Source organism: Mesoplodon mirus, assembly GCF_964341445.2.
Source record: "Mesoplodon mirus genome assembly, chromosome: 3".
Classification (NCBI taxonomy): domain Eukaryota; kingdom Metazoa; phylum Chordata; class Mammalia; order Artiodactyla; family Ziphiidae; genus Mesoplodon; species Mesoplodon mirus.
In genome coordinates this window covers 43,068,543-43,091,224 of record NC_138978.1, presented here as the reverse complement: position 1 = coordinate 43,091,224, position 22,682 = coordinate 43,068,543, and the positions used below count along the sequence as shown (strand labels likewise).

Sequence of the window (22,682 nt, the reverse complement as noted above, 5' to 3'; positions counted from 1 at the left end):
GCTGGCCTCTAAGTTCCTCGAGGCCTGGAGACTTGGTGCATGTTTGGATGTGAGGGTAGGAAGAGGCAGATTTGAGTGGTGCCAAGGAGAGCTCCCTGCCCACATGCCATCTGCCACCTTGTTTACCCTCCACCCCGGTCCCTCGCTCCTTCAGGTCTGACAGCCACCCGTGCGGAGCCACCAGTGAAAGTATAAGGCCTTCCTGGGGAGATTCTCGCTGGAAATAGGTGACCGGGGATTGGGAGCCAGAGAGTAAAGGAGGGAGAAGGGGGGACAAGAAAGGGAGCAAAGATGCATGAGGATTTTTGCAACTCTCTTGCCACTCTTTTTCTTGTATCTTCCACTTTTTTGACCTCATGACACACGTAGAGTAAAAGCTCCTGCACAGACTCACCAGAAGGCAGAAATAGTGTTTTTGAGGTAGGAGTGAAAGGTACTGTAGTGGAGAAGAGATGGAGTCAGGCGACCCAGTGCGAGTCCTACTGTGTGGCCTGAGCAGACCCAGGGCCCTCTCTGGGCCTCCTGGCTCCACCTGTCAGTGTACTGGCCAGATGGGGTGCTCTTTAGGGGCTTCTGCAGGCTCAGCCTCTGAGGGCTCAGTGTGGACAGCAAGGTGGGAAGGGAGCCTGTCTCCGGCCGGCCAGGCCTGGCTGTGTTTAACCTGCCTTGGCTGATACCGGGCCTGCAGAGTCACGCAAAATAGCCCCAGAGGAAGATGTTGACGGCCAGCAGGAGGACGGCGTTGATGTTGCAGACGCTTCTCCAGAGCGGCTCCTCCTCGATGCTGGTCAGTTTCTGCTCCAGCGCGGCCTTCTCCGCGGGGCTCAGCGCTTGCTCCGGGGCCGGCGAGAGCCCGCACAGCCAGCCCCAGAGCAGCTGTCCCCAGGACCTGCGTGGGGCTGAGAGACAGAAGTCAGAGGGGAGGAAGGCAGGGGCGCGGCAGGGCGAGCTTGGAGAAAGGAGGTGATGAGAGAGCAGGGCCGGGACAGAGATGGCGAGAAACCCAAGAAAGGAATGAGGCGCACGGAAGGGGGCAGAGGCAGGGGGAACAGTCAGCTTAGCCCGGGTGCCAGCCGCAGGCTGGGCGCTGAGCTGGGGCGCCACGCTGAACCCCCAAACCGTCATCTAGCGGAAGCATCCATCCCCGTGTTGTAGGGAGAGGGGTGTTAAGGGGCTAGGATAACGAACACAGTTCAACCCAGTTCAGAGCGCACGCCCGGCCTGAGGACCAAGCAGCTCAACGTGAGGAAGCGCCCTTCACAGTGATATAAACCAAATCCTTGCACTAAGCTTTATCAGTAATGAGGGCAATATTTCAGCTCTCATCTGCCTTACGCGTTGAATAGCCATCTGGGAAGGGAGGAGGGGTGATACTTTGGGGACTCCCTTAGAGACCCCATCCCCAGTGACCCCCCAGATGGGGTCTTTGGGACCCATGACCTGGTGTCCATCCCCACTGCTCCCCCCATGTGCCCTCAGCCTACCTGCAGGCTGTTCCTGGCCGTGCCTGGGGTTCTCTGTCCCTCCGGCCCCTGTAGGACCCTCCCCAGAGGGCATGTCCGCTGCCCCTGCTGTGTTCTCCCGCGCCTCCATCTTCAGCTCAGGGTGAGGATGGTGCCGTGTCCACCACGTCAGGCGAGCGAGCTGGAGGAGAGCAAACAGCCTCGGCTCAGGGATCTTTGGAAGGAAGTTGGGCTGTAGAAAGAGAGAACTCGGGCTTCCCTGGTGGCGCAGTGGTTGAGAGTCCGCCTGCTGATGCAGGGGACACGGGTTCATGCCCCGGTCCGGGAAGATCCCACATGCCGTGGAGTGGCTGGGCCCGTGAGCCATGGCCGCTGAGCCTGCACGTCCGGAGCCTGTGCTCCACAACGAGAGAGGCCACAGCAGTGAGAGGCCCGCGTACCGCAAAAAAAAAAAAAAAGAAAAAGAAAGAGAGGACTCCCCTTCCCGGGAGGCCGGCAGAGCAGCAAGGAGAACAAGGAAGGAGCACAGGGCTGGAGGACGAGGCCAGCCTCTGAGGCCCGACTTCCCTGTCCTTGAAAAATCTGAATTCCCTGCACCTGTTCCATACAGGGCTCGTGCCGGGGGCCGAAAACACCGCGGGTCAGGCTGGGCCCCTGACCTCCCGCAGCTCACGGGCAGGGAGAAGCAAGGTCGGACACAGGGAGGCAGGCGGCCCACAGCAGCAGCTCCCGAGGTCAGGCTGAGAAGCTGAGACTACGTGCAACTAGTAGGCAGTGGAGAGTCACCGCACGCGGGAAGCAGAGGGAAGAGGCTCAGTTCTGGGCTTTGGGAAGATCTCTCGGAGCGAACTGATGAGATCCAGCCTGGAGACAGTTGCAAAAGTGAAACCAGAAAAATGAGCATTTGAGGTCACGGGGTGGGGGGCAGTGCCAAGGCTGAGGAGTGAGATCTGCAGGCCGTGGTGACTGACTGGAAGCAGCCGCCGTGGCTCTCAAGGCTGCCCTGGACCTTCAGATGGGTAGGGGGGCCCCTCATGGAGCTCGAGACTGCAGGGGGACGACTGGGCTTGGTGATGGTGGGAGCGAGAGAGAGTGAGAGAGAGAAAGCCTGGGGGCGGGGGAGTGGTCATTCACACACACACACACACAGCAGAAGCTTGAAGAGCCTGGAGGACCTCAGAGCGGAGACGTCCACGGGTCCCTACGGAACAATGATATTTAAGGGGCAGGAAGAAAATCCCATGAAGATGACAAAGGAGCAGCCAGAAGGGTAGAAAAAAATACAGTGAGCAGAAGAGAGGTCTCCAAGATGCAGGATGTGGGCAGTAGTGTCTGGTTCTCTTCAGAGTTAGCTTGAGATGAAGATGGAGAAGTGACCAGTAACAAGGTTGTTGGGAATGTTGGTGTGAGCAATGCCGGAGGGCACTGGGACCAGGCCGACTCTGCGGGTCGAGGAGTCGATGAGGGGGAAGTGGAGGCTGGCGATGGACACCACTCTTCACAAAGTTGGCTGTTGAGGGTCAGAGAGGGAGACAATGGTACCTGGAGGAGAACAGGAGCAGGGAGGGGATTTTTAACTGGGAAGGATTTCAGTGTGGGAATGAGACATCAGACAAAGGGGATGCTGAAGGATCAAGCGGTGGGGGGAGATCATTTCAGGAGTGAGCCCCTGGGGGAGTCAGTCTCTTGGCTCACCTGTGAATGCGCTGCTTGTTTGTAGGAATTCGTGACACTAAGGGTATAGGTCATTTTGCAAACTCTAAAGGTAAGGAGTGTTATTATTTCCACCCAGTGTTTCAAGGACCAGCTTCTGGCATGGACTCTCTTACGGGCTGAATACTGTTCCCCCAAATTCATATGTTGAAGTCCTACCACCCCCCACTTCAGTGTGTAACTGTATTCGGAGAGAGGGTCTTTAAAGAGGTGATAAAGGTTAAATGAGGTCTGATGAGTGGGCCCTAAGGACACCACTATGACTGGTGCCCTTAGAAGAGGAGATTTGGACACAGACAGGCACAGGGGAAAGACCACGTGAAGACAGAGAGAAGATGGCCATCTATGAACCAAGGAGAGAGGCCTCAGAGGAAGCAAACCGACCAACCCCTTGACTTCTGGCCTCCAGACCTGTGAGGAAATAAATTCCTGTCATTTAAGCCACTCACCCTGTTGTACTTTGTTATGGCAGCCTGAGCAAACTAATACCCTTCTGCTCTAAAGAAAAAAGCTTTCAAAAGACTGAGCATCAGTGTCTGAGGACTGGTGAATCCATCAGCGTGGGAGTGGTGAGGGCTTCAAATCGAGCTCTTACTCTGCTAGACTGTTTCTTTTCTCATAAACCTGTTTCTTCAAGGTCCAACTCAAGTGACATTGTCGGGGACCCTCCCCTCCCCCCAGGGGTGACTACCTCTCCTCTGCCCTCGGCCGCTCCCTTTGAGCTTGGACCTTCTGTACCTTCTCTTGGGAGAGTAACTGTTGGTGTTGGGGTCTTCCTCCCCCCCTCCCCACCCCTGCTCCCCATGGGCAGTTGCTGGCAGGGACCATTCATCTTTGTAAGCCCAGTACAGTGCCTGGCACAGAGTAGGTGCCCACTGAGTAATTTTCCAATTGAATGAATTACTTTTCACTTGGGAATTAACAGCCCAAGGAGCTCACCGTCCCCAGCCATCTGTGATCACACCTCAGTGGAGTAAAAGTCGATGGTGGAATTCTAGGCACTGTGGGTAGGGGAACACTTGGTGGGAGGGGGGCTCGTTCTGAACACTCCACTTGCCTTTTCCTCAGGGATGGGGGTTGTGCAGAGGCTGACAGTAACGATGACGATGGCCGTGAGCCCACAGAGGAGGAGTGCAAAGTAGAGGTAGTGGAAGTCTTTCAGCACGGCCGGCCTCGGGTCTGCCTCCCCACAGGCTGGGGCTGGGTACGAGAACTCCAGGATCATGCGCAGAAGCCCCACCACCAGGCCAAATAGGAGGCCCCAAAAGGCTCCCTGCGGAGAGAGGGCAGTCCAGGGGTGGGATCCAGCAGGGAAACCCTAGGAAGCTAAAAGCCACGGTTTGGTTTATCACCGTGTTTGCTAGTCTGCCTGAGTAAGTTCCCCATGAATGCCGAGGCTTTGTCTTAACCTAAAGGCAGGCAGAGCAGTTTATTGGAAAAGGCATGGGTTCCAGAGTCAGACTAGGCTCCACTGCAGAACTATGACTGAAGCAGTGACTCGACCTCACTCGCATGCAATGATAAGCAAATTAATAAGTACTAAGGGTAGCTGCTTAATATTCAACTAGAATGGAATTTGCTTTTGTAATCAGCAGGGAAAGCCAGGATCTTCCTCCCCAGGTTTCTGACAAATCAGAAATCAGAATTAGAACTCTTCCTTTTTTATTCTTAAACAAAAGCTCTGACACCTCCTATATCTTCTCTGTAGCACTGTTGGACCCTAACCTCTACCTGTTCCCCATGTATAAGGGTCAGAAGGCTTATATTTTCAAAAATTCTGGAATGAATAGAAACCTCTAGAATTCAACCGAGTCCTGGCGTGCACTCTAGTTATCAGCAGGGGGCTCAAGCTCTGCAAACAGTAGACCCAGCAGAGGCCTGGCTTAACTACTCCACTGGGGGAGGGGTTTCTACAGTCCCCCTTTTGATGACCCTGGGCTCTCACGTGGCCCCTGTGCAATCATGTCCATGATGCTCCTTACCTTCCCAAGGTACAGCCAGCAATTTGGGCATGTCTTTTCTAGGCTATCCTGGGGAGTGACCAAGGTTACCCTCCTGGTACCTCCCAGGGTCTGTTACATTTCAGAGCAGTTTCATAAATGGCACATGTGCAGGCTCCCCTGTAAGCTCACACTTTGTTTCATCATCCTCTTTGCTGTTATTTTGCCGACACGTAGAGCCCTACCATGTTAGAGAGCTTCCCATCTGCTTGGGCTTTTACACACACTGTTCCTCATGTCTGGAAGACTCTTTCCTCTCCCAATAATCCTTCAGATCTCAGCTCAGAAGTCACTTTGTGACCCCCCCTCCCAGGCGTCCCATAGGTTAGGTGCTCCTGCTCTTTGCTCTCTTGGCAGCTATCATACTTTGCTATTATTGCATATCGAAACCTCTTTCCTCCCGCTGGCCCAGTGATGGTAGACCTATGTGAACTTTGTAAACCACTGCATCCCTGGAGCCTCCATAGTGGGATTGATTAATGTTTGCTGAGTGAATGAATAATTCTAGACCCGATGCTATGGCTGGGGAGACGGAAGCCTGGAGGGGGCAGTCCAGGTTATGGACAGACTAGCTCTCCTGACCCTCTGGTGTTCTGGGAGAGACAGGTGCGCTGCTGCACTCACAGGCTCTGTGACCCTCTTGCAGAAGATGGCCAGCAGGAAGAGGGCAGTGATGGGCGGGGCCAGGTAGCTGGTGACAGACTGGATGTAGTCGAAGAGCTGCCCGCTGTTGGAGCTTTGGATGATGGGGACCCAGAGGATGCTGATGATGACGAGGAACACCACAAACACTCTGCCAGGAGAGAACAGGGCACCGTGAATAGCGCTCAGAGCGGCATGGCAGGGGGGCAGGTGAAGGTGATGTACGGGAACCAGGAAGGGAGAAAGGAGGGGAACGCATGGTCGCTGAATCAGAGAAGACAAGATCACAAACGCCAAGATTACAGAAAGTTAGACTCTTAGAATCCCAGAGTATCAGAATTATAGAATCCAAAAAACCCAAAATTTTAAATTAGGTCCCTTTGAAGGTGTGTAGCCCATCTGCTTTCAGGAAGAAATCCGTTCCTTTCCCCTTCACCACCCACCTGAGTAAATGGCCTCTGGTTGAAAAACTTTTCTTGGGTGTGTTGGGTGCAATGATGCATATTGCCAGGAGATGGTGCCCAAACCTCACTGACTGATGAAATCAGGTGCAGTAAGACTTGGCAGGTGAGCAAAGAGATAAAAGGATTCTGCACACCTGTCCTCTTCTCTCCTTTCCCTCCCATTTTCTCTCTCTCAGGCCACACTAGAGCAGCAGCCAAACCTGCCGTTCACTCCCCTCTTATCCCCCACCTCTTTGTACAATCTGTCCTGCGCTCAGATCCTTTGATGGTCAGTCCCTGTGCATAGGGCTGGGATGCACAGATGAGTGGGCCATAGGGATCCATGGCAGCCGTAGGCAGAAGGCATCGTGATGGAAGGAACAGTGAATGCAAAGGCAGGGAGATGGAAAAGAGCAAGTTATCTAAACTCAAGTAGAGAATGAACACGTTAGTCCAGAAACCTGAGTGATAGAGCCTTAAATTATGAAGCAAAGATTTCAGAAAGGGACTCTTAACTTTGTGTAAGCTATAAATGCCCAACCCAGGGAGAAAAAGAAAAAATAGCCACCAAGTTATATTTTGAAAGGCATAAAATGAATACCTATGAGATAAAGTTCAAAATTTTCAGCTGAGTGTTCAAAGCCCTGCACCCTTGGGAGACAACCTTCCTATGAACACCTCCATCGATGCGGGCCCCTCACTGAATTACATGTTTCTGATTTTCTCATTAAACTGTGTGCACCCTCAGGGAAGGACCATATAAGTCGCCCCTGTGTCACCAGCACAAAGGTATGATGCAGGACACATGCTCGGGGTGAGACTGAAGGAGTAAATAGTCTTTCTGTTATCCTGGGATGACATCCAGAGCTGGTCTGGAAGACACTGGGGGCGAGCTGCTTGCTAACTGCTTTCCATCTATACAGTTCATCTTTCATTGATTCAGTGCTTTGTCAGCTTCTCTCATTTACCCTCTTGATCAGTTCCAAGATAAAGTTGAACAGGCAGGGAAGAGATTTTTTTCTCCTTATTCTGGAGGGAGGGGAGTGGTCCAGAGTTGGGGAGGAACTCACCTGAGATCATGTAGAAAGTTGACGCTAGGAACCAGGGGCTCTGACTGCCAGGGCAGGGCCCAGACCCAGCCGCATCTCCTTGTGGTAACCCAGAGCAGGGAGGAGAGGGGAGAGGGGTTTTGCCTACAGGGAGGGGGTGCTCCGGAAGGATGGGCCAGCGCACCTGCCCACCACCATCAGCTCCTGCTCTGTTGCCTGTCTGCGGAAGCGCTGCCACACGTCAATGGCAAACAGGGTACTGCTGCTGTTGAAGATGGAGGTGAGTGAGCTCATGAGGGCGGCCATGATCACTGCGATCATCAGGCCCCGCAGACCTGGGGAGAGATGAGGTCTCTGTGGACAGCTGGCCCATTAAGGTCAGCTCTGCCAGCAACCATGGAGGCTGCCGGCAACCAGCAGAATCAGTGTAGGGGAGGGGAAGGGATGGGGACGGTGTTGAATGAGGTGCCCAACCAGGAATCCTGGAGACCCATAGCACTAGAGGCCGGGTTCTGGCCACACGCTACCTCTGCCGCCCGCTGTGGCCTCGGCCGAGTCATCTGCCCTCCCTGAGCCTCCATTTCCTCATCTGCACTATTAAGGGATGTGAGACTAGCTGATCTTTAAGGTTCTCTGCTGACTGGACAGCTCGGTCTGGGTTTTAAACCTTGTAGACACTTGGTTAGTGGGCCCTGGTAGGGAGGAGGGTGACTATTAATTATTGAGTGGTTTTTTTCAGTGTTTTGTACCTTTTTCATTGACGCTATGATACCAGGCTAAAGTCCCAGCTTGGGAGGCAGAAGCCCTGGAATTTTTTGAAGTTTTTTTAAAAATTAATTAATTATTTATTTAAATTTTTAGTACAAATGTTAAAGGTTACTTTCCATTTTCAGTTACTACAACACGTTGGCCATATTCCCCGTTTTGTACAGTACATCTTTGAGCCTATCTTACACCCAGTAATTTGTGCCTCTCAGTCCCCCACCCCAATGTCCTCCCCCTCCAGGAACCACTTGTTCCTTCCCTATATCTGAGTCTGCTTCTTTTTTTGTTATAGTCACTAGTTTGTTGGGTTTTTTAGAGTCCACATATAAATTATATGATACAGTATTTGTCTTTCTCTGTCTGACTTATTTCATTTAGCATAATGCCCTCCAAGTCCATCTATGTTGCTGCAAATAGCAAAATTTCATTCTTTTTTATGGCTGAGTAATATTCCATTGTATATATATACACCATCTTTATTCATTCATCTGTTGATGGACACTTAGGTTACTTCCATATCTTGGCAATTACAAATAGTGCTGCTATAAACATTGGGGTGCATGTATCTTTTTGAATTAGTATTTTTGAGTTTTTTTGGATATATACTCACAGGAGTGGCATTGCTGGGTCTTATGGTAGTTCTACTTTTCATTCTTTGAGAAACCTCTATACTGTTTTCCACAGGCAGAAGCCATGGGTTTGTTTCCTGGTTCTGCAAGAAACTAGCTGTGTGATCTTTGGACTAGTTCTGACCCTTTCTGGGCTGTTTTCAACCTGTAACAAGGGATGGGGGGGCCCACTGATATCTCAAGTCTCTGTGATTCTGATGAGGAAGCATCTAGAAACACGACTCCCTGGCCAGCCCCATCTCAGTCCTTTTTCCCCTCAGTCCAAATATTTAACCACCTCCTGCATGACTCAAAGTCTCCCAAATCTAGGCCAGCATCTTCCTCTGGGTCCCTTGCTTCTTCCTTTGGTTAATGATATGTTTCTGGTCTCTAACAAGCCACCTCCAAGTTATTCTGGACCCCTTCCTCTGCCTTCCTCCTACCCCACCTCCCTCAGCCAGTCCCTCTGTGGCTGCTCTATCATAGCTGGGCCTCCACCCCCATCTCCACTATTTCTTTTATTCATTTCTTGTTTTACCGGAGGGAGGGAATAACTCAACTTCCCTCCATAAACCTGCCTTTCTTTCTATGTCCCCAGTCTCAATATCATTGTAAACTCAAGACCTGCAAGCCCTGTTTGGATCCCTCTGTCTTTCTTGTCCTTCAAATACAATCAGTCATCAAGTCCTGCCAATTCTATCTCACAAATATCATCTAACCCTTTCTGTCCATCCCTAAAGACACTGACCTGGTCCAAGCCACCACTACTGCCTTGACCACTGAAAATCCCTCGGGATCTACCTCCCTGCCTCCCCCTAAGCTGAATCTTCCATGCAGAGTGATCCTTCTAAAGAACACATCCAATCATGCATGCTGGCCTGAAACCCCCAGTGACCCTCCACTGCCCTCAGAGTAAAGGTCACGCTGCACAGTGGGGCATGGCCACCAAGTCCTCCCCACAAAGGCGGTCTTCATTCCTGCTGCATCTGAGCCTGCAATGGCGACTTTCAGTTCAGACTTCACACTCTCTCATCCCTGGGCCTTTGCACATGCGGGCCTTCATCCCCGGAACGATATTTCCCATGCCCCTCCGCCTTTGTCTGCCTAAGATGTGCCCCGGCACTCAGTTCCATTTCCTCTCCTCTGGGAAACTTTCCTCCACATTCCTCCAAAGTGGGTCAGGTGCCTCCTTAGGGCTCCCTCAGCCCCACCTTGTCCCCACACTGGTCCCATTGTACTGTGCCTTCTGCTTGGGTACCCTGCAGACTGCATTGAGCCCAAGAGCAGGGGCCTGCCTTTTATCTCTGCATGTCCAGAACCAGGAAACAGAGTAGTGTCCTACATATGCTTGTGAAAAGTGTGTGTGTGTGTGTGTGTGTGTGTGTGTGTATTAGGAATGGGGGTGTGGAGGTGAATGTTTTCATTTTCTCTTCCCATCCACGACCATCCTAATGCAATCCCTCTTGGGCAGTGGGGATTGGATGAGGCTGGAAAGCTGGTGTGCAGCCTGGTGTGGGGGGATGGGACTTACCCACGGGCATGAGACCCATGACCAGCTTGGGGTAGGCAATGTTGGAACATCCCACGCGGGCCCCGCAGGTTCTCTGGCAGACTTCAGGGTCCACGCAGCCCACTTCATCTGCAGAAGAAGTGATGGCAGTCAGAGCTAAATCATCCCGTGCCTTCTCTGGCTGGCCCAATACCTGCTTTCTGACCCCATAGGGAAAGTGTTCACTGGTGAGTGCCGGGAGTCAGCATCTAGAGGGTCAAAGGGCAGGTGGATGTTGGGTCCTGTGATTTCAGAGTGTCTGGTAGACTTCTCAACCACATACTACCCTGCAAAACCTGATAGACTCCTCTGGGTTTTAGGCCTTATATCTTTTTTTTTTTTTTTTTTTTTTTTTTGTGGTACGCGGGCCTCTCACTGCTGTGGCCTCTCTCATTGTGGAGCACAGGCTCCAGACACGCAGGCTCAGCGACCATGGCTCACGGGCCCAGCCGCTCCACGGCATGTGGGATCTTCCCGGACCGGGGCACGAACCCGTGTCCCCTGCATCGGCAGGCGGACTCTCAACCACTGCGCCACCAGGGAAGCCCGCCCTTATATCGTAATAAAAGGCAAATATCCTTATAAGGCACCATGAAAGCCTCAGTTGGTCTTTCCCTTATAGAGAGAAAGCAGGATGTTAAAATGACATTCAGATAAATATTTCTTCTACTGATATACATACTGTATTTTTGGCCCACAAAGCCTAACGAACTTACTATGTGTTCTTTTTTTATATATACATTTATTTATTTATTTATTTATTTTTGGCTGCTTTGGGTCTTCGTTGCTGCGCGCAGGCTTTCTTTTTAGTTGTGGGTGAGCAGGGGCTAATCTTTGTGGCGTTGCATGAGTTTCTCATTGCTGTGGCTTCTCCTGTTGTGGAGCACGGGCTCTAGGCATGCAGGCTTCAGTAGTTGTGGGACGCGGGCTCAGTAGCTGTGGCTCACGGGCTCAGTAATTGTGGCTCACAGGCTTAGTTGCTCCGTGGCATATGGGATCTTCCCAGACCAGGGCTCGAACCCATGTCCCCTGCATTGGCAGGCAGATTCTTAACCACTGCGCCACCAGGGAAGCCCTTACTATGTGTTCTTAATAGAAAGTGTGTGGCCCTTGCTCTGGTCCAACTTTGCCCAGAGGGAGACTAGCTCTTACCTGGGTACAGGGCCCGGCTGATCATGCCAGGCATGACGATGAAGAACATTGGAAGGATCTTCAGGTAGCCCCCCAGGACGGAGCCCCCCTTGGCGTGGGACAGACTCTTGGCGGAGAGAGACCTCTGCACAATGACCTGAAAAGACAGCAGTGCAGGAACGCCAGTCGGGCCTGCTCGGGTTTCCCTCAGCTCCAGCGAGCCCCAGCATGGGGACTGTGCCCCATACCTGTTCCCGAACCAGTCCCAGCCCTCTGTGCATCCACATGCCCAGTTTGCCCGCAGGAGCCACCCCAGTTTGTGGTGGGCTGGGCCAAGCTTGGTTAGGGCATCACCTGGTCAGTGCACCAGCACCATGTGGCCAGCACCGTGAGCCCGAAAATGAGGCCCGGCCAAGGGATGTCTCCGCTCACAGGGTCCCGGAGCATGTGGAAGGCGTCGGGCTGGGGGAGGTGACAAGTGGTGTTGGGGACTGTGACATTAGGGATGGCCTGCCTGTACCTCTGCTCCAGGCCTGGGTACCAGCCCACCTCTTGAAAGCCTGCAGGGAGAGACCACTGCGAGTGAAACAGCCCTGAGGCCCCACTGGGTCTGTCACATGCCCCAACTCGCTGGATCCCAGTGCTGTATGGGACCCCTGAGCTTGGAACTCATATGGGACTTGGGAATGAGAGATGGAGTGGCACTCAGGCTCAAGACCCCTGGTTTGGAGTAGAGGGAATCCTGCTGCTTGGGAGGCCTGGCCTGGAGGGGGGACCTGGCTCTGTGCTCTGCAAAGTTCTGATCAGACCGTGATGGTAACAGCCAGAGAGAGATCAGAGAGGAGTTTACAGGGGAGGGTGGGATGTATTCAGGACTCTTCCTTACCCAGAAACATGAGGACCAGGGCTCCCCCCACCATGATCACCGTCTGCAGAGTGTCTGTGTAGATCACGGCCGTGAGGCCCCCTGGGGACCCAAGGAGAGGGCTCATCAGCACCAGCAGGGGGTTTCTCTCAGGGTGCCTGCCCTGTGCTGGGCCACACTGGGGAGACCAGAGAACACATGGAGTCCTCAGCAGATGGACCCTGGCCACTGCCTTCTCCGCCTCTCGTGCTCCATGGGCCCGCCCAGAAGGTAGAGGCTGGTCCAGTCACAGGCCCTCAGGTCCCTCTCTTTCCGTCCCGACGGCCTTTGGCTGTTGTTTGGTAATATCCCAAGTCTTTTCCTTTACTCTGCTCCACCAGGAGGCCCTCCTCCCTCCCCACCCCAATGCCCATTTAAACTCCCCCATCTTTCCAGGCCACCTCAGCCAGGAGTAAGTCTGCCGGAGCCTGTGTCCCGGGAGCCCAGGCCTGTGTGAGGGGCTCTGGAGGAGACGGGAGAAGGCATGCTTTTGGCTCTTGTCTGGAGCAGCCCGTGGTGACTCTAGCCCGGGTGACAGTCCCCCCACCTCCACCCTATTCCCTGCTGTCGGTCTTCCTCTGCATCTCCTTCCCTGGCTCTCTCGGGCTGGCTCTGTTTCCTCCTGTTCCTGCCCTTCCTGTCTCCCCTTTTCTCGGTTGCACTGAGTCTTTCCGCCTTCTCCTCTGATTCTGCATCTCTGTCTGCCTCTCTCTTTGTTCCCTCTAGTTTCTCTTTCTCACTCTCCCGGTCATTTTTCACTCTGTTCCTCCCTGGACCTCTGTGTCCCTGTCATCCGGGGCTTCCCTCTCCACCTGTCCCTGTCTCTGTTCCCGGCACCTGCACCCGACGTGACCTCCCCTCGACCCTACCTGTGATGGTATAGATGGCCGTCACCACCAGCAGGATCACAGTGGAGAGGTAAAGGTTCCAGCCCAAGGCCATCTGGATGAAGAGGGCTCCAGAGAAGATGTCAGTCTGCAGAGACAGCGACCCAGGAGTCCAGGTCACCCAAGGCCCTCTGTGTGGTCACCGGGGTATGTCACCTTCCTGCTCAGCAATACCAAGTGCTGTCGGCCCACGTGGTGCGATGAAGATGAGCCTTACGTGCCATGCTCAGGAGGATGGGCTTGGCCTACAAACACTGAGGCGCTGTGGAGACTGTAAAGCAGAGGATCACCGCGGACAACTCTGAGCCTGAGAACCGTGTGATCTGGCAGCACTGCCAAGGTCATGTGCTGGCGGGGAAGGGATGAAGTGGCACACCAAGGAAGTGAGACAGGAGCTGGGGTCGGGGGGTGGGGGGAAGAGGCCACTGGGGGAGAGGGTGGGAACCTAGGGGGTTCCTGACTTGTCCCTGAAGGAGCACCAGCCCACTCAACTGCCAGATGGGCCCGTGGCTGACCTGACGGGCAGGTGCCCCAGTGCAGATGACACAGGTCCTGGATACCCACATGTTTGGGTTTATTGGAGGACTTGGGGTCGCAGCCTTTGCCTGAGCTGATTTAGGGTTATTTACAAGCATTGATGGAACAAGAGGCTGTAATTTTTCCAGCCCTGGACCTGGCAAACCTGAATGATTCAGTTCCCTTCAGGACATGCTTGCTGGTCCCTTTACATGAGTGTTTTGTGAGCTATTACAAGGGCTACTACATGAAAAAGCCTCAGGAGACCTCAACTTGGCCACAGAACCCAAACGTTAGTTCCAGCCCCAGAGCTAGTGCTCTGTGTGGACCTGGGCAAATCGTTTGACCTGGGTTTGTCTTCTGAGTTTAGGTCAACAGAGGAAGAAGAGGCCCTTTCTAATGGTAACATTCTAGGCAATTAATGCTCGGTGCTGAATGAAGAATCAATGAATGGGAAGATAAATGAGTGAATGAATTCTAGATTGTGACTTCTTTGGATAGAGGGACTCTCAATCACTCAACAAACATTTATCATTCATCTCTAATTACCCTACTGCCGAGGGGGAGCATGTGAGGAAGGGGTGTGGATTTTTTTTTTTTTTTTTCAGTACGCGGGCCTCTCACTGTTGTGGCCTCTCCCGTTGCGGAGCACAGGCTCCGGACGCACAGGCTCAGCGGCCATGGCTCACGGGCCCAGCCGCTCCGCGGCATGTGGGATCTTCCCAGACCGGGGCGCGAACCCGTGTCCCCTGCATCGGCAGGTGGACTCTCAACCACTGCGCCACCAGGGAAGCCCAGGGGTGTGGATTTATCCTCCCTTTCTATTATCCTTCCTCTTCTAACCATCCATGCATTCATCCATCCATCCATCCAGCAACAAGCCGTGCCCTCTCCTAAGCATTTTCAGAGAGACATGATGGCCACACAGGAGCAGGTACTCACTGAAATCTTGGTGAAGATGTAGAGGATGAGAGAAAGGACAGACATATACACCTGGATCCTCTGGCCCCCGAATCGCTTCTTCAGGTACTGCGGCATTGTGACCACACCGGCTGCGATGTACACGGGGACGAAGATCCAGCCGAGGGCCAGAAGCAGCCAGGTTGCCTGGGAGAGTGGGGAGAAAAAGGGATCCATGTTCTAGATGCAGATGGAGGGGTGGTCTGTGCAGAGGAGAGCCCTGGGCAGCGAGGTAAGGGACCAGAGGCCTGATATCAGTCCTGTGTGACCTCTGATGAGGTCCTCCAGGCTTTGGTTTCCTCATCTGTAAAATGGGTTCTCAATTCAGCATGCAGCTTCCCCAAGTGCCTCTGAGGTTCCTCTTAGCACTAAGGCCGGGGATGGGGTGGGGTGGGGTGGGTTAAGACCCCCGTTATCCATGAGAATCCTCCAGGCCAACTTCCTTACATTCCACTCAAAGCCACCCACAGCAAGGCCTCCAGCAGCCCCTGTCCCAGCCAGGCCGATGAACAAACCGCTGCCCACATTGCTGGACATCAGAGATGCTCCGATCTGCAAGGCACAAGTGGGGTCAAGGGTCAGAGGTCAGTTTTCATTTGAATCGATTTGTAGTCAGGACTATGGGCTTCAGGATCTGGGAAAGAGGCAGAGAGAGAGCAAAACCTGAACTCAGGAAACGTGAGATCAGAGGGAGGAGATGCAGTGGGGGAGCAATGAGAAGAGGAATGGAACTGATATTTATTAGGCACTTACTGTATGCCAGAGAATGTGCTAGGCATTTTATAGGCACTAATACACTTAATCTCCACAAATATTTAGAGGGATGGGTATTTTAATATTTCCAGTTTACAGAGGAAGGAGTTAATGTTAGGAGAAATGAAGTCACTGCCTCCAGGCCACCCAGTGAGGGAGAGGCAAAGTGGGAAAGAAGAGAAGCCACGGGAAGCAGGGTCCATGTAGGGAGGATAAAGCTCTGCTCTGGGGCCATGGATCTAAGGGCCTCCAGAGAGAAGGAAGCTGAAGGGAGAAGGGGAGTCCCCCACGAGAGGGATGGGGGAGGCCCTCTGCCACCCGGTTCCGGCAGGTCCCAGGGCAGGGCCAGGCAGCGGGAGGAGCCGCGGGGTTGAGCACAGCCCAGGCCAGCCCCCCAGTTAATTCTTCTCCAGGAGGCAGCCAACTCCCCGAGGCAATAGGAGGCAACACCAGTTAGATAGATGATGTCCACAGTCACAGCAGTCAGTACTTGAATGGCACGGCCAAGTGCCTGCTTCTGTTCTAAATATATTAACTCACCAACTCCTCATGCCAACCCCATGAGGAAAGTTCTGCTATTATCCCCATTCTACTCAGGGAAACTGAGGCACAGGCAAAAAACTTGCTCAAGTTCCAGAACTGATAAGTGACCGTCGAAATGAGGATTTCGACTCCTGTAATCACTGCTTGATGGGTGTTAGGCCTTAGTAAGCATCCATTAGCGTTATCTGTTATTGCCAGATGGGATCCTGCATTGGGAGGGGTGAGGAATGGGAGCTGGAGGGGAAGAACCTGTCTTGTACCCTGTGTCACCTTAATAAAATTGTGGGGCTGGGCAGTAGAAAGTGAGAAGAAAGGGGCTTCCCTGGTGGCGCAGTGGTTGAGAGTCCGCCTGCCGATGCAGGGAACACAGGTTCGTGCCCCGGTCCAGGAAGATCCCACGTGCCGCGGAGCGGCTGGGCCCGTGAGCCATGGCCGTTGAGCCTGCTCGTCTGGAGCCTGTGCTCCGCAACGGGAGAGGCCACAACAGTGAGAGGCCCGCGTACCACAAAAAAAAAAAAGAAATTGAGAAGAAAGGAAAGCACTGAGACATTCAGAGAAGAGGCAGCACAGTGCAAAGGCACAGAGATAACAATCAGCCTGACGTTGCTGAGGACTCTGAGCCACCACCCCCCACCCCCGCGCACACAACACGTACACACACACACTCTCTCCCTCTCGTAGGTGGTCCTGGATATGCTGCAGTCTGGGCTGGATCACTCAGTCACAGCAGAGAGCACTGGGCCTCCTACTGTGGAAGAAGAGGTTCCCCAGGCTGCTCTCGAGGACCCTGCCCAGGGCTCCCAGTGCATCACTCAGGGAGCCATCAACAAGGTCGGCAGGGGACCCCACGGGCCCCTCTGAGACGGGGATGCTGCTGCGCCTTCTGCTGTCAGCCCCCAACCACACTCCCCTCAGGCCACAGGGAGGGGGATGAGGCACCTCTCAGGACTGGCTGAGTAGGGAAGCGCGCAAAGCTATTGGACGATCTTCACAGACACCAGACGCACACGTCCCAGCGGGGCAGCGGGACTGAGATTCCCGCTCCGTCACCATCTCTGGGGCACCCCCTCCTGCTCGGAGGCCTCGGGTTTCCTCACAGCCCACAGCTCTGCTCTCCGCAGGACTGACCGTCCAGGCCGGCCCCCTACTGGTTCTCCTGGATGGACCAGAGGAGACCTGACCTGTCCCAATTCTGTGCCTCCCACTGACTCATTTCCAGGGCTGTGATTTGGGGTGGGGGGTGGGGGGACCAGATGATCAGAAAGGCTTCCGAGGGGTTTTCATTCTTCTGATGAGGGGGGTCTGACGGCACCAGAGACCCTGTCCCCACCCCTGTGAGCTGCCAGGCCCACAGCCCCCTGCATCCCTGGGGATTCTGTCATGCTCCTTTTTTTTTTTTTTTTTTTGCGGTATGCGGGCCTCTCACTGCTGTGGCCTCTCCCGTTGTGGAGCACAGGCTCCAGACGTGCAGGCCCGGCGGCCATGGCTCACGGGCCCAGCCGCTCCACGGCACATGGGATCCTCCCAGACCGGGGCACGAACCCGCGTCCCCTGCATCGGCAGGCAGACTCCCAACCACTGCACTACCAGGGAGGCCCTGTCATGCTCCTTTTGTCCTCACCTCTCCCTGTTCCAGACACCTGAACCTTCCAGAGAACCTGCAGGCTTCCTGGGTTCCTCTGCTCTTCGGTGAGTCTGTCGCCAGCGGTGGGCAGGGAGGGTGGCGAGAACAAAGACAGGGACGTGCAGAGGGCCGGTGGTGTGTGGGTGCGTGTGCGTGTGTGCACTCACACGCCATATGTGAGGTGTGCGTGCCTGGGCTTGTGCCCAGCTTCAGTGGCCCCTGGGGCTGAGGACTCCGCCGTTAGTTTGGAAGCAGGCCTCACCCCCCTCTGTCCTATTTCAGGAAGAGGAAGTTAGCTTTGAGGACCAAAAGGAACAAGTGGGGAGGCCTGATGGGAGGGACTGGGGTTCAAAAGATCAGTTCCTGGGGTGGGTGGGATTTTACCTCTAGGATTTCCCTCATTTAACTGCTCTTCAGTATTTATGTGTCACTTTCCCAAGAAAATCTTTCCTAATCCCACTTCCGCTGTCTGGAGGTTAGAGGCCTCCCCCAGACATTCACAGGCCCCATGCTGCCCTCCAGCTCGGCAGCCATCAGGTTGTTTATGAGTCTGTCTGCCCCACTCAGCCCTGAGGTCCTCTGGGACGGGAACACTCTGAGTGGCTCTGAGGTCCAGTGTCCAGGTCCAGTGTCCGGCCTGGGACCCACACTTAGGAGACGCCCAGGGCACGCAGGTCCCAGCTATGGGTTTGCAAGTTCTCTCAGGTTGCCTGGTGCCTCTGAACCAGAGAGAAGGAGCCCAGAGCCAGGAACCCCCCTGGGAGCTGTAGCCTTGGTCCAGGCAGGAGATGGGAGATAGGGGGAGGGGCGGGAGGAGGGTCGACTCACTGGCCACCAGCTCATGGACCTTCCCGCCAGGAAGTAGCCACCAATGGTCCCTCGGCTGGCACGGATGGACGACTGGAAAGGAAATGACAAGAGTGAGGATTTCCCGAGCCTCCCCCAGGCTCTGCCCTCTGCCCCAGATTCCCTGCCCCTCGAGGTAGGCACCGTGGGGACACTGGAGGTGAGAACTGAGGCTGAAGCATTCGCCATCTTTAAGCTACGTGGCTTTGGGGGTGTCAGCTCCCCTCTCTGGGCCTCCCTGCTCATCACCCAGGGCTGGTGTGAAGAACAAAGGAGCTAATGGCATGTGTGTGTGTCTGTGTGTGTGTGTGTGAGTGAAACGCCCTCATGAACGTACAGCGCTGTTCATGTGCACAGATTATTGCCATTGTGCACTCTTGTGTCCTATCCTGCTCCCCCGTCTCCGTCCAAACATTGCTTCAGGAAATGAGTTGGGGTCTCATCCTCAGGCTACCGTGGCAGGGAGACTGCCTTGTCCCCTTCGCCCAGCCAGACTCTCACTTGGGGGGCTGGGAGGATGCAAAGCACTCAGGCCCCAGACAGAGGCAGGACTCTTCTGGGGGGCGTCTCCTGCTCCGGCCTGATGTCAGACCACACCGCTGAGGTCCACCCATGACCCTGGAGCAAACCCTCTCCTGCAGTGGGAGGTGGTCAGTAGTGGCCTGTTTGAGGAATTACTCCGAAGACTGAAAGGGGGTGGGGAATGAAAGAACTTTCTCTCGGATGCAGGGGGTGAGTACAGGGCAGCGGGTTGGGGAAGATAAATGTAAAGCCCTTATTGGATGCTGAAGCCAGGCATCTGATTGGGTCTGCAGACAAGAGAAATACCTGAAGGAGTGGAAGGGTGAGGGAAATTGAAAGAAGCTTCTCTTCCCCCAAGAGAAAGTGACAGATTAGTCACTAGGGCATGACTGGTGTGCAGGGCTTGCTGCCTTGGACTTTGCTGTGCCACCTCTGGTCCTTGGGGAGGACAGATGAACAGAAATAATTTACGTTACAGGTGAGGAAATGGAGGCCCCCTAATGGGAAGCAACTTGTCCAAAGTAACAGGGGAGTTTCTGCTTTTCACGGCTGTCCACCTCCCGGGAGCCAGCAAGCCTCTGTTTGCCCATCTCTTCCTCACACACCCTGAGAAGCACGGACAGTTCATCCCACTTTACAGATGAGGAGACTGAGGCCCAGAGATGGTTCTTGACCTTGCCACAGCCTCATAAGTGACCACCTGGGGCTCAAATCACTCTCTGCCTCACAATGGAGTCTAAAGGTGCTGGCATTTCCCTCGAATGCTGCAGAGATAACAGCGGTCATTTATTGCTGCAGGCTGTGTGCTGGCACTGTGCCAGATCCTTAAATGTGTCACGCTCCTAAATGGTCATGGCCACTTTACCTCATAGACCTTTATACTCTCATTGACCAGATAAGAAAACTAAGACTCCGTATGTTCCCAGGGCCATGCGGCCCTACCTATTGGAGTTGACATCTGAACTCAGCTCCCCAACCTCCAAGCCTGGCGCCCGTCCAGGGCATTGAGGCTCTGGTGAGCAGTGGAGAACAGAAGCATGTTGGGATCCACCTGGCTCCCTTCCCGTGAGACACGCACCCCAGCTCCTTTAGAAAGCACGGCTCCTTGCCAAGGCACCATCTGGTGGAAGGTGTGGTGGGTCCAGGAGTCAAGCATTCGCATAGCTGGGGATGCTGGCATGTGGAAGAGGGCAGGAATGGGACGCGGGGAGGCCAGAGATGCACGGGGCCAAAGGAGCAGATGCACAGGGATAGGGAGTCGGGCGGGAGATGGGGGCTCGCTGTGTGAGCTCTGGCAGGTCACACCCCTCTCTGGGCCTCAGTTGCCCATCTCTAAAAGGAGGGGTTGGAGAGGATGATCCCTTAAGGTCCTTCCACATCAGCCCCTGTGCTTCCGGGACACGCCTTCCTTCCGCCCACCCCTGCCCCCAGCTCCATGACCAGCCATCGATGAGAGCCTGCCTTTGCCTCCCCTACCCACTCCCAACCTCCAGGCTACTCACCCAGATCCCCACACCAATGACGAAGACAAAGTAGACAACCAGGACCGCGATGTCGTAGGCATGCAGGCTGCCTCCAGGACCCGGTGCTGAGCGTGGAACTGTCGCAGTGCTGACCCCGTTTCCCGAAGCTCCAGGCCCCATTGCTGCCAGCTCCACGCTCATCTACTAGTCAGTCACCACCAGGCTGGACTTTGAGGCGCTCCTGGTTTCATTCCTTTCCTTTAATGATTAAACAGCCCCAAGCGCCACCGGCCAACGAGAAAGCTCTGAGCCCCATTGGCACATATAGTCCTGGCCTGCCTTTTCCCCTTACTGCCAGCTCCATCTTCTGCAGGCCTCTCTCCCTTTCTCTGACCCCACTACACACACACTTGCACACTCACACACACATGCACGTGTACACATGTGCACGCATGCACACTCCCACCCCGGAGAAGAACAGGAACAGGAGGGAGAGCAGAAAGGAAGGAGCAGAGTCTTGGCAGCCTGGACCGGGGGGACTTCAGAGTCAAGGTGCTCGAGCTCCTGCTTGTGTGGAGGAGCAACTGAGGCCCAGGGAGGAAAGGGATGCAGGGAAGTAAAGGCAGAGCTGGGCCTGGAGTCGGGGTTTCTTTTTTTTTTTTTTTTTTTTTGCGGTACGCGGGCCTCTCACTGTTGTGGCCTCTCCCATTGCGGAGCACAGGCTCCGGACGCGCAGGCTCAGTAGCCATGGCTCACGGGCCCAGCTGCTCCGCGGCATGTGGGATCTTCCCGGACCGGGGCACGAACCTGTGTCCCCAGCATCAGCAGGTGGACTCTCAACCACTGAGCCCCCAGGGAAGCCCAGGACATTTTCTGTCTCAGTTTTGTCTGAGGTCGAATGGGTGAGGACAATATAACAGGTGCCTAGTACCCTTACTCCAATTCTAAAAGTGAGTTAGGACACTCAGGGAGCCATGCCACAGAGGCCGTGGCAATGGCTAAGCCCAGGGCCCCTGCTGCCCCAGCTGACCCTGTAGGTATTGAACACTCGCCCTGAAATCTCACTTGCCTGGCTGCTCTCAGCCAGTGACTGAGCCCAGCTGATACCGTACATGCTCTTTCCTGCAGGACATGTGGTTTACATAATGGGCATTTTTGGCTGGAGGACACTCCTTGGACCAGCCGAAACTTTCTTAGAACTGCATTAGAGCCCCATGGCAAGTGCTTTGCAAAAAGTTGTTGGAGTGACCCAGCGACCCCTCTTCTTCCCCATCTACAGGGTGAGGAGGCGGCTCCTTTCAGCCTCTAGTGAAGCCAAGAGAGAAGAGTGTCAGAGGGTCTATGGCAGAATTTTATGTGTGTCCAAGGGCCTGGTGACTCAAGGAAAACAATGGTCTAGGCTGGGGACATCTCAAAAGGGGGAGTGACACCAGCAGAGGGTTAGGCCAAGGTCTGGAGCATGGAAGCTGGACAGCGCCCGTCGGGAGGCTGCACAGAGGGTTCCTGCTCCGGCACACGAGACTAGGGTGTTTAAGGCCCTGGCTGCACTGCCCTTGCCTGTCCTGCTGCTGCTGGGGGGCCACTGACCAAGAGATCATTTCTTGCCTCCCCTCCTCTCCTCTGGCTGCTCTTTGCTGCCTTTCCTGGTGCCCAGGCTGGGGGCCATGTGCTCTCCTTCACAGCACTGACCACACTGGGCTCTTCCTGGCTGTGTCCGCAGCTAGGGCGGCAGTGGCTCTGATGGGTCCCTGTGAGCTAAGACCCCAAGCAGCCTGGGGGCTTCCCGAGGATTCAGGGAAAGGACCGCGGGAGGGTAGTGAGTGCCTGACATTGGCTGTCTTCTCTGCAGACGTCACTTTTATGAGGAACCGGAGCTCAATCCAAGAGCAAACAGCAGAGCCCGAGTGACAGAAGGCAGCAGTGGCACAGAGGAAACAGGTGTGGCCCGGGAGCCGGAGAGCTTTGCTTCTGCCACCAGCACAGTGGTGACCCCTAATGCATGGATGCACGTGGCACACATCACTGCAAGCGCCTTTCCTCACCTGTGAAACGAGATGTCTGGAATCGCTTGTAATGACCTTGGAGTGCTAAAGTGCTACAAAGCAAATTATTGACCTGGTCTCCTCTAGCCTTTCGGTTCTAGGAGTCCTGGGGGAAGTGGGATCCAGCTGGAGCTGTGATTGAAAAATGGGAGAAGAGTGAGGGCTCGAGTCCATAGCTTTAGGCCAGGCACCCCTGGACCCGGCCCGGCCCTGGTACTCATGAGTTGTGCTCTCAGCCTCTGTGCCCTTGTATGTGGAG

General features: G+C 54.5%; 1 protein-coding gene and 1 pseudogene across 2 annotated transcripts in view; one reads left to right on the top strand and one right to left on the bottom strand.

Annotated features, from left to right (window-relative positions):
* Window positions 1-565: 565 nt before the first annotated feature.
* On the bottom strand, window positions 566-20,582 carry SLC5A9 (solute carrier family 5 member 9; the record flags this gene model as incomplete). The annotated part of the gene is made up of 14 exons (XM_082615226.1): window positions 566-899; window positions 1,485-1,644; window positions 4,234-4,449; window positions 5,801-5,969; window positions 7,495-7,645; window positions 10,215-10,322; window positions 11,385-11,520; window positions 11,718-11,923; window positions 12,250-12,330; window positions 13,137-13,242; window positions 14,613-14,777; window positions 15,078-15,182; window positions 18,379-18,450; window positions 20,421-20,582. The coding sequence occupies 14 exons, from the start codon at window positions 20,580-20,582 to the stop codon at window positions 691-693; spliced, it is 2,046 nt and encodes a 681-aa protein (XP_082471352.1). The 3' UTR covers window positions 566-690.
* A 251-nt stretch (window positions 20,583-20,833) lies between these two features.
* Window positions 20,834-22,682, top strand: part of LOC309800769 — a 28,647-nt pseudogene continuing 26,798 nt past the window's right edge. Inside the window, exons 1-2 of the transcript in view lie at window positions 20,834-20,997; window positions 22,231-22,366. The product of the transcript in view is annotated as an uncharacterized misc_RNA (transcript). The remainder of the gene's footprint in view (window positions 20,998-22,230; window positions 22,367-22,682) is intronic.